This window comes from Vespula pensylvanica, chromosome 3 (assembly GCF_014466175.1).
Source record: "Vespula pensylvanica isolate Volc-1 chromosome 3, ASM1446617v1, whole genome shotgun sequence".
Lineage (NCBI taxonomy): Eukaryota > Metazoa > Arthropoda > Insecta > Hymenoptera > Vespidae > Vespula > Vespula pensylvanica.
The window spans coordinates 3,391,571-3,410,803 of record NC_057687.1 but is presented as its reverse complement, the minus strand read 5'-3'; the positions used below and the strand labels follow the sequence as shown (position 1 = coordinate 3,410,803).

At 28.0% G+C, this 19,233-nt stretch overlaps 2 protein-coding genes across 2 annotated transcripts in view; one reads left to right on the top strand and one right to left on the bottom strand.

The window, feature by feature from the left end:
- The window catches only part of LOC122628030 (flotillin-2), a 99,890-nt gene that overhangs the window by 43,485 nt on the left and 37,172 nt on the right, over window positions 1-19,233 (bottom strand). The gene's annotated exons all lie outside the window — the stretch shown is intronic.
- LOC122628017 (glucose dehydrogenase [FAD, quinone]-like) lies at window positions 5,172-10,772 on the top strand. Its single transcript, XM_043809801.1, has 4 exons — window positions 5,172-5,242; window positions 7,223-8,051; window positions 8,694-8,877; window positions 9,003-10,772. Exons 2-4 carry the CDS (start codon window positions 7,635-7,637, stop codon window positions 10,295-10,297), a joined length of 1,896 nt encoding a protein of 631 aa, XP_043665736.1. The 5' UTR covers window positions 5,172-5,242; window positions 7,223-7,634; the 3' UTR covers window positions 10,298-10,772.

Genomic DNA, 19,233 nt, shown 5'->3' with positions numbered 1-19,233 from the left:
GATTAAAAATATTCAAATAGGTTTCTGGTATTGGGGTTTAGTATAAATATAAGTTATATTATGTAGGATTATATAAATGTTATGTCTCAAAATAAATTTTCAAAATTTCAATGAAGTAGTTTCATTGTTTTGACTATTTCGTAGAAAAGTTTGGGACATTAAGTATTATTATGTTACAAATGAAGTAGAAAATACTTTCATTGGTTTATAAACTAATAAATACTAGATACAATTTAAAATTGTAGATATGCTATGATAAAATTATAAAAAATTCATATAATAAACTGTTTCTTGTTAAATGCATAATTTTGTCATTTTTTACGACGACACACTTAATAAAAATCCGTAAAAATAATGTGTATGAATTAGTATAATATATGCATTGTATAATATATGCACAGTATATATTATAATCATTAACGAATGCTGATTTTTTATTATGCATTTTATTAAGTAAATATATATTTATGTTTCATTGTTTAAATATTAACAGATGTTCTTACGCAATATAAAACTAATAATATCAATATATATTTCCTGATAAAATAGATAAAGAACAAAAAACAGAAATGATCGATATGCAAGAATGTGGATACATGTGCTGATTAATTTCGAAAGTAATATTAAAGTGAATATATTAGTTAAAGAAAATTTTATATTGATCTGAATGTTGGAAATTAATTAATGATTTCAACACTGCAAACTTATAAGATTGACATCCATTCGTATTAATTGAAAAAATACCATATTCATTATATGCGATCTTCTTTTATAGAATTTATTTTGCCGTCTTTCCATAGAGTTCTGTTAGAATTTGAACAATTGTGTATTAAAGGTCTTTGTGACAGATTGACCTTGATGGATTTTAACAACAGTTGTACTGTTCACGCAACATTTATATTTTCTATCGTCATATAAATATTCAGTCTATCGTATGTTTATGCACATTTCCTTCTAAATCTAATTTTATATATTTGATACTCGTTTTCATTCATAACAATCTGAAAAACGTCTTTACAATTATGCATTTTTCGTAATTTTGTTTGCTCATTTCCAAATTCGTTACAAATATATTTAATAACTTTAACAAGAAAAATTATTTATTAGAATGTGCTTATAATGAAAAGAAAAGAAAAATTTTTTAAAGCATATACAAAAAATTACAAAAATAAATATAACAGAAATTTTTGTTACGAAAATAAATACATAGAAATTTTTTATATAAATAAAGAATGTCTTGAATTTAAATTACTAGTTTGCAACATGTCAGTGGATACCGATTTCAACAAAATTTAATGGATCGCGAAAATCAATCTCGAGTCATGAAAAATTTATTAAAGGAATATGATTTCATAGTGATCGGTGGCGATTTCAACTGGTAGCGTTATTGTTAACAGGCTAATAGAAAATTCAAAATAGAATATATTGATTTTAGAAGCAGGTGGTCACGAAATGGAGATATCGGGCGTACCGGTTTTTTCTGGACGCTTACAAAAAAGTAAATTGGATTGCAAAATATAAAACTCAAGCGCAAAATAATGCTTGCCAAGCAATGAAAGATAATCGTTGTTCTTGGCACCGTGGAAAGGTGAACTATTTGATTTACCTGTGACGTAAGATCGTTGAAGAGTTCAACAACAGTAACAATTACTTTCCAATTATACGGCTGATATGTCAGGTTACAGTCGTTGTAAGAGCAAAAGTATGAAATACAGAAAAAGACACATTCAAATCAGAGAAAGTAATCCTTTACTGACGAGGAATATTTAGAACCTGTTTTGTATATAAGATCGTTTTTAAAGGAAAATAAACGGATAGTTGTTAATATAAAGTATCATTCATATATGTGCATAAATGATACTTCCATGCGTATGAGATAAATAATCATATAAAGAATATAGATATCATCAACAAAGAATAAATTATCAATAGACAATTGTAGATACATGGATTCAATGAAGTTGCATTATTATGTATAATCTTCTAATGCCTATAATTTTTATTGCTATACATATGTTCTTGATCAGACAAAACATTCATGTTGGAGATCCTAGATCGCTACCGTGCACGATTTGTAAACATATATTTCTAAAATCCTCTGGGTTCTACTATTTCAATGAATATAGATCTTAAATTGATGTAGAATTGTATTATCGGAAACGTATATATTAATAACAGATGCAATCACAAGTCACCAAAATCTTTTTACTAGTTCTTGTAAACACTACTTTAAATTATTAAATTATTATTTTATTCGATTGATTTTAGATATTAGGTGGTTCGAGCGTACTTAATCGTGATTTCGATTAATGGGAAAGCTTTGGTAATCCTGGTTGGGGATACGACGATGTACTCCCATACTTTAAAAAGTCACAGGACCAAAGAAACCCATTTTTGGCGCAAAATACCACGTACCATAGCACAGGTAAGTTATGTTGATTATTCATGAAATTCGAAGGATTCAAGTGATTAATTTTTTAAGATAACATTACCAGTGGTATTGAAACATCTATTCAATTTTATGAAAAAATGCTTTTTACAAGAGGTTACTTGACCGTTCAAGATCCTCCATTTAATACGCCTCTAGGTCCAACTTATCTTCAAGTTACACAAGAAATGAGATATAATATCGTGGATATATAATGGCGAACAACAAATATGATTTCCGATGAAAGAAAACGGTGAATTGGGCATGATCGGTGATGTCGATCTACTTGCATTTCTTAACTTAATCCTTCCACAATCGAAATATATTGAAATCGAGATTTTCTTTACTCACGTACTTAGACAACAAATATATAAACATCAAATGCTTTTGAAGATCTTCAACGTTTAAAATAAAGTTATTATGGAGACAGACGTCGTCTTTATGTACCCGGCTTTGTTGAAACCAAAGAGTCCTGATGAAATTAAATTACGTAGCACCGATTCTGTTAATAAAGTTATCTATGCAGATTATTTTGCCGATCAATCAGACAAAAAGATCCTTCTGAAATCTCTCGATTTTGTTATGTCGTTGGTGAAGACCAAGATTTTCCAAAATAATAGAATAATCTTATATCATTACAATATATTGAATTATTGTAATATTACGTCCGATCTCACGAAATATTGAGATTGTATCTTAAATAATAAAGCAGGAATACATTACCATACAGTTGCAACAACTAAAATTCAACAACCATCGACTTAGGTCTGAAGGTATAATGCGTGCATAGATTGAGAGTTATCGAAGTTTTTATAATGACGTAAATTATGAATCGAAACACAAACATATCTACTATGATAATAGCCGAAAAGAGAGCAGATTTAATAAAAAAAGATTGGCTCGATAAGGATGAGCTTCGGATATAAAGTAATTGACAATCGTAAAATAAACTTCAAGTTTTTATAAACTTCGATGCTTCTTTAAAAGAAAGCTTCTTTTGCTTTTATAACGGAGAAAAAGAAATCGTTTTTATCGCAATGATCAAAATATTCAAATCGCTTTCTCGTATATGAAATCATTATAAATAAAAATAATATTGTATTTGTCTGTATAAATATTATTTCGCCGATTATGGATTGAGCCATTAAAATATCATCGGAGTATGTATGGTTGCTCATTCATAGGCGCTTCCACAGGTTTTATATAAACATTGATTTTGATATCTTTATAATGAAAACTTGTATGCATCGAATACTATATATTATTGAGATAAAAAATATTTTCATTAATTTATATATACAGGGGATAAAAAAGAAAGATATTTACAATTGTAAGTTAACGTATTATGGGTGTGTGTTAAATAAAATTCATCTAATAAATTGTTTGTTTTACAATTGCATAACTTTATCGTAATTTTCAACGATAACTTACTTAATAAAAAAAAAAATATCAAAGTAATGTTAATCAATGAGTATATATCTATATTACTTTAGTATAAATTATAATTATGAACTATGCTAATTTTCTGACTATGTATTCCATCGAGTAAAATATGTATTTATGTTAAATTGTTTACATATTAACAAATATTCCTGCAAAGTAGTATATAACTAATAATAATTTGTAATCCCTGATGAAAGAGGTTAAGAGCAAAGAACAGAAACGATCGCTTAGATCAAATGTGAGTACATATATTTATTGATTTCGAAATGAACTGTGAAAGTGAATTTACTCCTAAGAAATATATAAAAAACAAACTATATATTGACATGATGGAAATCGATTAAATAGATATAAATAGAGCAAACTAATAAGATTTATATTAACCTACATTGCATGAACATATAAAAGATGATATTTATTACGGACATTTTAATTTATTCCATTTTTAACAGTCCTTTTTATCATTATACGTAACGTATAATAATATACATAACGACTTTGCAAAATCGATTAACATTATTTAGACATCATAATTTCTAAACAGATCTAAAGCGTTGATTCTTATAATAATCACAACTCTAAAGTTCTAAAAAAAAATTTGTTATAAATATCGATAAACTATAAGGTTTTGACAGTACAATGGTAAGACAAAATATATCTCATTTGACCTAAAATCTAAATTTACGAACATTGACGAAATCTTATAAAATACCATAAATAGAATAGAGACTTTCTTTTCACTTAAGTGAGCAAATGTCATTATCGTGAGATTTTTACCAGCAAAGAATACTCCAGGATCGTTATGAAATCATTGCAAACGTGTTAAAATTCAAACTTTATAGAAAAAAAAGAAAGAAAGAAAGAAAGAAAAGATATATAATAAAATATTTTTATGAATACTTGTGTACCTTGATCTATATCATAATTAGCATAGCAAGCCTAAGTTCTAATAAGCAACTGGAGGGTAGGAAATAAAAATGAACAGGTACTAGAAGGTTCATGATAGGCCGACTACGAAAGAATTTAAAAACGGCATTTCGTCATATTAAGGTAGTGGTAGTCAAGGTTTATACGTTTCATCGCCACATGAGAACTTTCAGTCTATCGCTTTCTCTGCCACAGTGAACTGCCCGATCCGTCTTTGAATCTATATATATATATATATATATGTGAAACTTCACTAATAAATATCACGTTTATAATTAAATGATTTACAATTACGGATAAACAATGTAGTATTACATCGATGAATGATGAAAATTGTGATTATTTTTCCGAACGAAATAACGAAATAACGAAGACATTTTGGGAAAGCAGCGTTGTGTTCAAACTTTTAAGCGATAGTTACAACAGAAAGCAGACGTTTTACTGGTGAGTATTCTTTTTCGAAAGTAAAAGCACATCGTCGAATCTATTATACTACATTACATCGGTCACCGCTTACGTTCACTTAAAGAAATTATGCAATACTCTGGCGTTCCGAAATAACATTGCATATTGTTTATCAGCTCTGACTGTGAACTTACAAATTAAGTTTAAAATTTTCTATCTGACATGGAAATATTCAAATCAATAAATCGGAAAACTTCGTCGATATTTATGCATGTGTCTTTCTAAACCTAATTTTATTTCATTGATATTCGTTTTAATTCATATAGTCTGAAAAATGTCCTCAAAATTATGTTCTTTCTTCGTAATTTTGTTTATTCGTTTCCAAATCCGTTACAAATATATTCCATAACTTTAACAAGAAAAATTATTTATTTGAATACGCTTATAAGGGGAAAAAAAGAGAGAGAAAAGCTTTTTAAGCTTTTACAAAAAGTTAACAATGAGTTGGAATGGAAAGTATGGAAATTTTTTATATCAGTAAAGAATGTCTTGCATTTAAATTACCAACTTACAATATATCAGTAGATACCGATGACAATCGTTTTCAACAAAACATAAAATGAAGTAATATTTAGCTAACAGTATTCTGACATTTTGATATTTCAAACTGATTACACATAATGTAACTGATTACATTCAAGTAATGTAAAGAATAAATTTGAATACGAACAAGCATAGAGAACATATTAAAAAAAGTCCTGTAAAAAAAAATTCATAGAATATTTTATTGATGATATTCATAATCGTTTATGATGTAATCAATATCAAAATAATAAGTAATAAGATATATTCTACATTTCTATGTAATTTCACTTCGCAATATTTTTTCGCGTAAATCTGTCGAGTTTAAGAATATATATTTAAAAAAGATGTACCTATGTTTAACAAAAGATTCATCACGAGGATCAAAATAATTTGTTATTCGCTTTAGTAACTACTCCACTTTAATCTATCTGACTTTCAGAATTATTTTGTAATATTCATTGAAGAATATAAATGATTAATATTATAAAATGGTTTTCATCTTTTTTTCTTATTTTTTGTATATATACTCTATATATGCACTATACATACAGCGAAATAGATCATTTTGACCCCTCATAGAATAAACTTTTTATTTCGATAGAATTTTGAAAGTATTTCAAAAAAATATCCGCATAGTTCAAATAAAATCTAAAAAATAAATCAAATATATTTCAGAACTTGTACGTCGTATAAAAATGAAATAGTATTAATAGAAATTTTATATATTCGCGAAATGTACGAAACGAAAAATTAAATTCTTTCATATTTATGATCAAAAAGTAAAGAATTTTTTTTCAAAAAGAAAAAAACGAGCATTTTCTGAAAGAGATACAGAAAAATTTTTGAGTTCATTAGTTTTCATAAGAAAAGTAAAAAAAAAGTCAATAATTCTTACTAGGCATCTGTTTCAAAAATGTGAGAAAAATTTATTGAAAATAGAAACTGTTATTAGAATTAATGAACAATTATTTTTAAATAAATCCGGACGTAAATTTATAGAATAGATAAATGCCAAATAAACTCAATAAGTATGGCAGCAGAATTTAACGTTAAATGTTAAAAGTAAATATTACAGATTTCCCTGTTGAAGAAAAATGAAGTGAAATATATTTATATTTTATTTATTTAATTAAATATGTCACAATAATGCATGCTTCATGTTATCATAATTAAATAACTACACTACTTAACTAATTATGTTACCATTAAAGCATCACGATACCCATATTTGTTTATGCGTGATACAAAATTAAATATATTGAAAAAAGAATGAAGAATTTAAAAAAAAAAAAAAAAAAGACAGAATTACGGAAAAAGGACGTTTTGGACTACGTTAAATATAAACTTAAGAAACAAACAAAAGTAATATTTCACTTAGAAAAATATAATCTAAACTATAATACATTTATAATTTGTTGAATTTCAATGTTCCAGATTTTATCTTATCATCTTACCGCAAGTTAGTTACAATATCTTACAAAGAATATTGTTATTATGAAAAAAAAGAAATCAATGAAGATGTCGTCAATGAATATAATAGCGAAATGTTTCTCTAATACTTGAGAAATATATAATCCTGAAAAAATCATTGAAGATTATCAAAGATGAAGATAACTTTTAATATGAGAGTATAAAAAAATCTAATATGAGAGTACAGTGATTTATGTAACAATCTTGTTTGATTACTCAAGCTTGATTATTCAAACTTATAAATCAGAAGGAGAACTATTAAAAGTTGTATATGGTTTCACTGAACGTCCTTGACTGATCGATATTACTGTATATGAAGAGTTTCTCTTTGATCACAGAAGAAAAACAAGAACTAGCTAATTAAAAGTCAAGATCAATGATGACGAACCTTGTGGCAACGGCAACAGCCGCGATACAAACGAATGCGATTGCGCTCGGTATCGGAAAATTAAGTATCATACCGATTCTAATATCTGCTTTAACTTACTTCAATTATCATCTAATGGATCCCGAAAATCAACCTCAAGTCACGAAAAATTTATTAAAGGAATATGATTTCATAGTGATCGGTGGCGGTTCAGCTGGTAGCGTTGTTGTTAATAGGCTAACAGAAAATCCAAAATGGAGTGTACTACTTTTAGAAGCCGGTGGTCAGGAAACCGAGATTACGGATGTACCGATTTTATCTCTCTATTTACACAAAAGCAAATTGGATTGGAAGTATAGAGCTCAACCACAAGATAGTGCTTGCCAAGCGATGAATGATCATCGTAGTTGTTGGACTCGAGGAAAGGTAACTTCTTTGATTTACCTGTGACGTAAGATAGTTAAGGAGATCGACAACAATGACAATTATTTCATAATGAAGACTGCTAGAATGTCAGGTTAGCCAGGAGTTGAAATGTAAAGAGTGTCAAGTATACGTAAGACATAATCGGGTCGGAGAGAAAGTAAACCGACGAGGTAAATATTATGAACTTATTCCTATATAAGATCGTTTTTGAAGGAAAATAAACGGATGGTTGTTACTGATATAACAAGTTTACGAAATTTAACAAAAGAAAAAAAAAACAATGAATAATTGAGAATACCTGAACAAATACATAAGTATAATTTTTTAATACTGATAACTCCTATTTATAATAAATAATTAAATTTAAATAAATTTATTATTAATTGATTTATTAAGTGAAGAAGATCAATAAAGCGGGACGTTTATGATAGACAAAAACTACGTTAATAAAATACAATATATATATCGATGCAATCACAGACCATTACAATATTTCGACTTATTCTCGTAAAAACTATTTACGTCATATTATATTATTATATTATTATATTATTATATTATTATTTACGTTATATTATATATTATACTATTATATATATATTATGTTATATTAAACTTATTATCTTATCCGATTGATTTTAGGTATTAGGAGGTTCAAGCGTACTTAATACCATGCTATACATTCGTGGAAATAGGCGAGACTTCGATCAATGGGAAAGCTTTGGTAATCCTGGCTGGAAATACGAAGATGTGCTCCCATACTTCAAAAAGTCACAGGATCAAAGAAATCCATATTTGGCGCGAAACGTGAAATACCATAACACGGGTAAGTTACGATATTGACCGTTCATGAAATTTGAAGAAATCCAGTGATTCATATTTTAAGGTAACAAGACATTGCTAGTGAAATTCAAATATTTGTTCAAATTCACGTAAAAATACCTTTTACAGGTGGTTATTTGACCGTTCAAGACTGTCCCTATAATACGCCTCTGGGTCCAGCTTTTCTTCAAGCTGCAGAAGAAATGGGTTATGATATCGTGGATGTAAATGGCGAACAACAAACGGGCTTTGCATTTTTTCAATATACAATGCGCAGAGCTACAAGATGCAGCGCAGCCAAAGCATTTATACGACCCATTCAATTTCGAAAAAATTTTCACTTATCATTATGGAGCCATGTTACGCGTGTTCTCATAGATCCAAGTACCAAAAAAGCCTACGGCGTAGAATTCATTAGGAATGGTCGTGTTGAGACCGTATTTGCGAAGAAAGAAGTTATACTTTCGGCAGGTGCCATAAATACTCCTCAATTATTGATGCTATCTGGAATCGGTGCTAGGAATCATCTGGAAAATCTCGGTATTCCAGTGATCCAAGATTCACCTGGTGTAGGACAGAATCTTCAAGATCATATAGCCGTTGGTGGTCTAATCTTTCTCATTGACCACGAGATCAGCTTGGTGTTCACTCGGTTGATGAACGTAAACACAGCATTGAGATATGCAATTACCGAAAATGGTCCTCTAACTTCGAGCATTGGTCTCGAAGTAGTAGGCTTTTTATCCACGAAATATGCCAACCAAAGCGATGATTGGCCAGATATAGAATTTATGATTACTTCTACCTCGATTAATTCCGGTGGAAAACAAGCAGTAATCGCCCATGGCATAACCACCGAATTTTACAATGAAATATTTGGAGATATCATTAATCGTGATGGTTTCAGCGTTTTACCAATGATGCTCAGACCTAAATCTCGTGGTTATGTAAAATTAAAGTCGAAAAACCCGTTGGATCATCCGTTGATGTATCACAATTATTTGACGAATCCTGATGACGTGAGAGTATTGCGAGAAGGAGTTAAAGCAGCAATTGCATTTGCTGAAACAAGTAGTTTGAAAAGATTAGGAGCAAGATTTCACAGTAAGCCATTGCCAAATTGTAAACATCTTCCTATGTTCACGGACGAGTATTGGGAATGTGTAATTCGTCAATATACGATGACGATTTATCACATGAGCTGTACTGCGAAAATGGGTCCACGATCCGATCCAATGGCGGTCGTAGATCCTTCTTTAAGAGTATATGGAGTAGAAGGGCTTCGAGTGATCGATGCATCGATCATGCCAACGATAACAAATGGCAATATCAATGCAGCTGTGGTAATGATAGGTGAAAAGGGTTCGGATCTTATAAAAAGGGATTGGATGTCCAGACGAAAGAGAAGTAATGAGACTATCTGAGTTTCTTTCAATGAATATTAAACATTTTAGATAGTTTATCGAATGAAAGTAAAATATATATTTTTATTATTTCTTTGTGTAAAATGATTAGTAAAAGTAGGTAGAAAGCTTTAAAGATTTATGTTTCCTATTTGTTTTTCTGTTGTAAAGATGATATTCTATACAGATAATATGTGTTTAATCAAAAAACTAGTTATATTATTTAGTTATCGTAAGCAAATTTTCTTACTTATATTATTAATGACGATACATATTTTTCTGTGATGTGTTGATATTTACCAATATCGAAAATAATGAAATGTAAGAAGCGCAATTTGCGATCATTGTTACAGATTGATTCTTTCTTATTTCATCTTTAAAAACTCTACAACTGAATTTGTTTGCGTGTTTTCCATTTAGAATTAACATTCATTACATCTTGGGATTTTACAACGGAAAACTGTAGTTGGTCCTCTTCTCTCTCACTTTCTCTCTCTTTTTTTTTTTCTTTGTAATTTTTCATCTATAAAATATGAGATGGGACATCCTCTCTTTTTAGATTGTTTTCGTTTTTGATACAAACAAGAATCAACTTTTGTTTTAAAAATTTTGGTGACTGTTCATTATATAATAGGTAATCTTATCTTTTAAAAAATCATTTTTAAACTCAATATTAGGCTAAACAATATGTAACGATACTATCTTTTTGAACGAATTTTTATCCGATACAATGCAATTAATCAGTCGACTAAGTTTATCTCATCCGTGAATTCGTTCTATAACGTCACTATATTTGGGCTTTCAAGATCAATACTTTCCTAAATCTTTTTGTCCCATCTTTTCAATATACATGTCGGCTGTGCTCCATAATATATATCTAACCAGTTTATAGTCTTATCATCATATTTTTTTACTCACTTTACAGTCATATCATTCATATTTAGATAACGTTCCTCTTAACTATTTTTCTTTTTAACTTCTTCATTAAAATGTATAATTTTTCAATCTATTTGAAAAATACAGTTGCAATATTTTGAATTTTGATATTCTTAAGATCTATCACTAAATTAATACCTCACAATAAATTAATACCTCACAATTGTCTAAATAAATTTTGTGAAATAAAATTTTCTACGCAATTTTGAATAACCTTAGAACTAAAGTTTCCTATAATTTCTTATCTATCTGAGCAAATCTGCCATTTATGTGAACATAGAATATTCAAAGATTCCGCAATATGTCAATACTGTCAATATTAGATGTCATGAATCCTTCAAATGACAAAATATTTATTATCAATCTCTATTATAAGATTAAACATACAATTATAAGATTAAACAATTTAACTAAACTTCAAATATTAGGATTAACAATAAGTAAGATGTCGAAAGAAATGAATCGCCGGAAAAGATTGCATGAATCTTTGTGAGCTCGTATCGGTACACGTAAGTGCAAGCACTTAGCTTAAAGAGAACATTACCTACGTTAAATAGAACTATGAGATATAGTAATATCGATGGAATTTTATATAAAAAAAAAAACAAATAAAAAAAAAATAAAAACAGACGTGTTATAGAAAATTTCGAATGAGAGAATGACTGAAAATGAACGAAAAACGATTGTCACTAAGCGAGAGAATAGATGCCATGGTTTTTCAGCAAAATAGACAATTTTTAAAGCATTACTGATAAGAATAAAAATCTTTTATTTATACTATCTACAAAATAAACTTCCCATGAGTAATTATTGCAGTATCTATGTAGAAATAATGTAAGGATTAACAGAATACTACTATGTCAAGCAATTAAAAAACGCAACAGATATCTGCAATTTTTTGATATACTAACTTATTTACACGTTATAAGAGATAATAGTAAGAAAAAATCTTATACAACGTTATTTACGAAAATTAAACACTACTTTTATATTTTTAATATGTCACATTAGGAAGAAAATCAGTTTGTACGAATAAAAAAAAAAAGAAAATGAAGTATTTTTTGTTTGTTGCAACTTTATTTCGTTGTACCTTATTGCAAAAACTAAAAAAAAAAATAAAGCAAATTTCGAATAAAAGTATTTTAATATCATGGCCATTTACATATCTTAGCAATGTCCTTCTCTTAAGATCAAGGACACGACAATATTCTATCAGATTATTTTAACAATGTGATCTCGAACGGATAACTTTCTTGGAACTGGACTACTTTCTCCAGCTGAAACCTATCGATAAAGTCTGCAGATCAAATATATTCTTACTCAACTGAATTTCTTTGGATACGATAATATTGATAAGATTAATATCTATTACGGAACATAATAAAATTAACAAATGAAATTAAAAAATATTATTTTATCTCTTTTTTTTTTGTTTATAATCGTTTCAAATCGTTATAATACAATTTTATTTCTTTTTTCTTGTTTATAATTGTTTAAAATAGTTATTATACAAAACGAAACGAAGATATATATATATATATATATATATATATATATATATATATATGAAACTTCGATACATAAAGATATATAAAAATATATAATAATAAATAAAATAAAAAATATAAAGATACACGCTCGCGAAATGAACCGAAATGAAGATATATATATATATATATATATATATATATATATATCTTCGTTTTGTTTTGTATAATAACTATTTTAAACAATTATAAACAAGAAAAAAGAAATAAAATAACATTTTTTAATTTCATTGGTAAATTTCATTATGTCCGATAATAGGTATAAATCTTATCAATATTATCGCACTCAAAGAAATTCAGTTGAGTAAGAATATATATATAAACTGATTAAACACGACCGATGCAGTTTTGCATGAGGAATATCAATTCTATGTCGGAACGTAGAAGAAAAAGAAAGTTTATATAAGAGATATTCGACAACATTCCTTTTTTCCCGATGCCTATTAAAATGCAGCACCTATCTCGATAAAGAGAAATGCATCTTTGTTTCTACATGCAATAAAACTATGCAAAAGAGAAAATAACCGACAAGTATTTTGCAATCTAAAACCAAACAAGATTAATGCAAAATTAATTGGATTCGATCGAATCAGAATAGTTCTTTTTTACGCTCGGAGGAAAAATAAAGCAACGAAAAAAGACATTTCTCTGTTTATCTTATCGATTTCGATTTTTTTGACCATCATTTTTTTTCTAAACACGAGTTAATAGTAAATCATTTTTCGATAATTTCTTTTTATATTTTCAGTCATATTATTAATCATATTTATATTTTAGCGATATATACCATTTTTCTTTACAATCACATCATCTAAATTTGCATAGAATCCTTAATCTCTTTCTTTTTTCATCTCTTTAAGAGAAGAGAACGTATAATTTTTCTATTACGTGGTCATAAAATTTCAACACCCTTACTTCTTTTCCTTCTTAATTTATAACCACATTTTGATTTCATAATTGCTTTAAAGTAAAGATATACGATTCACAGCGCAAGAAATACTCATATTACACGTGTATCTATTAACACATTCATCTGCACTCTAACCTTCTCAATTATCGATATCTTTAATAATAATCTATTCATCGATCAATATTTACACATTCATTTGCTAATTCCAATCAAAACGTATATCTTTTAGAGCGTTCTCCAATGACGATATATGTCATATCGAAAGAAATCAAACTGTCCATCGCGTTCTACTCATAAATAGGTTTCAAGCCGAGGTCTCATGAGGTCTGTGAAACTGATCATCACGATTTCTAATCTATTATAAAACGTACTAAATTAATTATCGAAATAATTACGGAATAAGTCCGAACCTCAGTTATTCTAAATTATCATTATAATATTTCTTTCTTTATAATCATTGTATCGGATTCGCAATTTAACATTTGATTGCCAATATTTGCAATAGTGTTCTACATCGCTATTACCGATATATCATAAGAGAATCATTTAGCAAACAGAAGGATGTCTTACTGTTACTTCTCGATGTAGTCATTACGAGTTGTGGAAGTTAACTTGACAATAAAATGTTACATTGATCTGCAAGTCGTATAACTTAACAGGTAAGTAATATCAGAGCTCGTTTAATAAAAGTTGCTTCTTCTCAATTTCTTCATCCTATGGACTGATGGAGTCGTTAATCGTATCTCTATAACTTATCTCTTCCGAACTTTCGGCTAATTGGAAAAAAGATACGGCAAAAGTTAACTTGGCACGGTTTTCTCATCAGTAATTCTTTCGTCCTTGCAATCTAATCGGAACACGAGTTATAGAAAAGCACCATATACTCTTGCCATCATAGTGAGTTATTAATCTCAAGGGTAATCGTGTTCAGTAATGATAATGCGACAATGAACAGAAAAAGTCCTGAAAGAATCCTTGTCTTTTCTTGGTTATTAAATTTGTTAACCATTATAATTATTACGGGGATCCATTTTTAATTGGTTCAAACAAAAAAATAAAAGGAACGATCTTTTCGAAGTAATTACTATTAATCGTTTAAAAGTTAGTTTAAAACAATAAGTACTCTCGCGTGAAACAACAAATAATTATAAACAAATTCCTTGAAATAACAAAAAAATAATTCTAAAATCAATTAAGATTTAAAAAATATAGATAAAAATACGTATGGGATTGAAAGATCGCATGATATTAAGAATGGTTTGATGACTCCTGATAACACATTGATGTCATTTGTCGGCAAAATTGATCGATTGAGATCCTATTAATCGACTTTTTTTCTGTTTGTAATAATGTACTACTAACTGATTAATAAATTTTAATACTATTACGTATTTAATGAAGATCTATATCCGATATATACATTCAATAGAATTATGAGCTAATAAGTATACGAAATTATATAATATAAAGAAAAAAACTATATTTCATAGAAAACTTGGAATGAGAGAATGACAACAATGAGCAAAAAAAAGGTTAATACTATGAGAAAGAAGGGGCGATCAATTGTCGAGAATTTCTGAACGAAATGTGCGATGTTAAAATGCTTATGATTAGAATAAAAATCTTTCCATAAAATTTTACTTCACTATCTACAAAATAAACTTTCTATATGTAACATCTACTAATTATTACATTATCTATGTAAAAATAATGTAAATATTAGCAGCATACTACTATTTCAAGCAATTAAAAAGCGTAACAGGTATCTATGATTTTTTTACATTCGAATACATTCATATATTATAAGAGAGAATAGTAAGAAAAGATAAAACAAAAATTTTTTAATTGTAATAACTATTTTTATGTTTTCACTGTGTCCTATAAGGAAAAAAATCACTTTGTACAAATAAAAAGGAAGAAAAGGCAATATTTCGAGTTATAACTTTATTCCTTTGTACGTTACTACGAGAACTGAGAAAAAAAGATAAGGTAAGTTTTTAACAAGTTTAAATGAGACGCCTTATAAACTCTAAAGGAATTTTTTTAAGACTAATCTCCTTTAATATATGACTTTTCGTAATTGCACGATTATACTGTCATATATTACAAATTTCTGATGAAACTCATAAATCATTTACATATCTTTGAGAGATCTTTCTGAAGAAGACGAAAAAAATGAAGTCTACATAATAATAATTAGAATAAAAATAGATTTATAGTAATTAAAAATAATAATTAATTTATATATTAATAATTATATGATTTTATATATTTACATATTCATTCATTTAAGTTATTAATTAATAATTATTAATTTAATTTATAATATTAATTAATTAATTAACATATTGCGTATGTTCTTCGAACTTTTTTCTATTATGAAATTTAAAAACAAATTATTGCGATAATTTCAAAGCAATTCGTATCAATTGTAAAAACATATTCTTGTAATATACACCAGTATTATTGTTTCAACCAAAATACTACCCTTTCTCAACGTTTTATATCGATGGAATATTGATTCAAAACATACTCAAGATAAACGATGCGTCAACTTTAATATTCGATGAAATTTCTACTGTTATCTTTTATGGATAACTTTCTTGAAGCCGTTCTACCATTTTCAACAAACTCACCGATAAAATCTACGGATAAAATACGTTCTTACTTCACTCACGTTCTTTCCATAATATTTCCTACATGCATAAAATTAATATGTATTACGAAACATAACGGAATATATAAATAAAATGAAAAAATATTATTTTACCTCTTTTTCTGTTGTCGTTTATAACGATTTCCAAATGTTTTTATATAAAAAGTATATATAACGAAACGAAGAAATATATTACAATTTGTTAAGCACGAACGATGAAATTCTGTGAGAAATGTTAATTCTATATCACAACGAGAAAGAAAGAAAGTATTTATATAAGAGATATATGACAGCCTTCGTTTCTTTTTTAATTAAAATGTGGCACGTGTCTCAATAAACAAAAATACATTTTTGTTTTTACATGTAAAATAACAATACGAAAGAAGCAATAACATACAACTATTTTACGTAAAAATCAAACAAGACCAATACAAAACCAGTTGGAAACGATCGAAACAACGTAGTTTCTTTCTACGTTAGAAGAAAAAGTAGAATACCAAAAGACGGCACTGAAATTTCAAGTCAAGTATAACTCAAACGAAATGTCTTTTTCATCCTTCTCTTCTTCTTTTTTTTTCAAGCTTTATTATTGAATTTAATAACAATGTTTAGTGTGGAAATAACGAAAATGCATTGAATGCATAAAGTGTTTGGAAATAGCGAGAACGCTTTGAAAATATGTAGTTCTATTTACGCGATTATTACAAGATAATGTTTACCTCGTAGAAAATACACGAAAAAGAATACTATAGAACGCACAATCGATAAGTAAATTAATACACAATATAAATTATATTTCACGTAATACACAACATAAATGATTAATCGTTTAAAAAATAATGAAAAAGCCATTTGTGGGTTATAACAATAATTTGTTAGAATAGAATGATACCAGTAATCGTAATCTGTAATTATCGGTAGCTTTTTTTATGCCAAAGAATTTTCAAAGTAGCAAATACGGTAATTTAAAAATACGATATTTTATTATCGGTAAGAAATATAATGAAAGTGTAACTGTTGATATTTTTATGAAAAACCGATATTATTTTCTTTGCAAAGAAATTGAAGTATTTACGATACTTTTATCAACTACTATCATCTACTTAGAAATAATAACGACTAACAGTTTGTTAATATGTCTATTATGGTGCTTTATTATGATCTGCGTTACTAATTGTTCTTAGAACGATTAAGATAAAGTGAATATCATCGACTAAAAAAACTGTAATAGCGTAAATAACTAGATAACATTGGAAAATAAAAAGTACGCCGTAATATTTCACAATGACTAAATATTTCGATGTTTTATATTAAAACAATTCGGGCAAGTCTTCTAACAAAAAAGTCCTCAGCATAAAGCGAAGATAACAATGACATTTTTTGAGAGAACTACCTAAACATATTAGAAACAACACCGAATTTGAATAATATATTTTTGGTAGTATTTAAACAGAAATATAACAAACTTTACTAATGCTATCTACAATGAATGAAGAATAACAAAGAACAAAGATGAGAAAAAATGAAGAAGAACAATGAACAAAGAATAATAATCTAGATGTAATTAAAAAATTAATCCACAATATATATCAAATCGTCTAAGAACGATTATAATCACAAGTAGTTATTATGATATTGATCGCTAGCTTATTTACCGATATTATCGTTAACTTAAAGCTGAAAATGCTCGAAAATAGATTCTTTTTTGGTGACATCAATAAAAGTAATCGCTTTTAATCTGTATGCTCTAAAAGTCATATACGTTACTCCGAACTCTTTCTCGAATTATTTAGCAATCGATCCAATCCAAATTCTTTTCGACAATTAACAATGAATTAACTGTTTTCATTCGTCAAATCCGCATAACGTTAATGATGATCTTAAATTAATATTCTTCCACAATTCCTTCACGTATAAAATAAAAAATAGAAATAAAAATATAAAATAAAAGATGGTTAAAGAATAGAGAGTCATTAGATAATTTATTCAGTCATAAGATTATTCAGTCATAATTTAGTCATTAGATAAAAATTCGTTGATACGATTAATAATAAATTCCTTTTAACAGTGCCAATATCATCAGCTAATATACAGCACATGAAAATGCAATTACAATTTACTCTCACTATTCATCATACCAGCAGTAATCACAAATCTCAAACACATTCTTTGTTACAACATAAACACTAAACAGAGAAAAGTGTGTCTAATTATGAAGATACAAAACTTGGATAGTAAAGTATACAATGGAGTATACAGTAATAATGCCTAGATAAACATTCAAGAAATATCAATAGAATAAGAGGATACTGTGATTAAAAGATCAAACAAATCAAGAAATGATAGAAAATTTAATTGCTTTAATTTTAACATCAGCTATAACTGTCGGCTTGATTCCATTTATGGTAATCAGAACATCCTCATCAAAATATAACGAGATGTATCCTGAATCTTCCTTGAGAAATGTTCGCGAGGTAAACTATTATTTCGACTTATCTGATCATCCTTTTCTCTAGATATGAATGAAATATAAATTATTTTTGCTAATAATTCCTTTAGTTAAATCCGATATACGACTTCATCGTTGTGGGAGGTGGAAGTACTGGAGCGGTGGTTCCTTCAAGGTTATCCGAGGTGTCCAATTGGAGCGTATTATTGCTAGAGGCCGGAGATAATGAGAATATAATTTCGGATATGCCACTTCTAATGACCTACAATCTATTAACGAAATTAGATTGGAAATATCAAACCATGCCATCAATGACATCGGCTTATTGCCTTGCAATGGTAGGAGACAGGTGCAATTGGCCACGCGGAAAGGTTTTGGGTGGCAGTAGTGTCCTGAATGCCATGATATACGTGCGCGGCAACAGGTAATTCTTTTTTACCTACGTGACGTGTTCCGTCC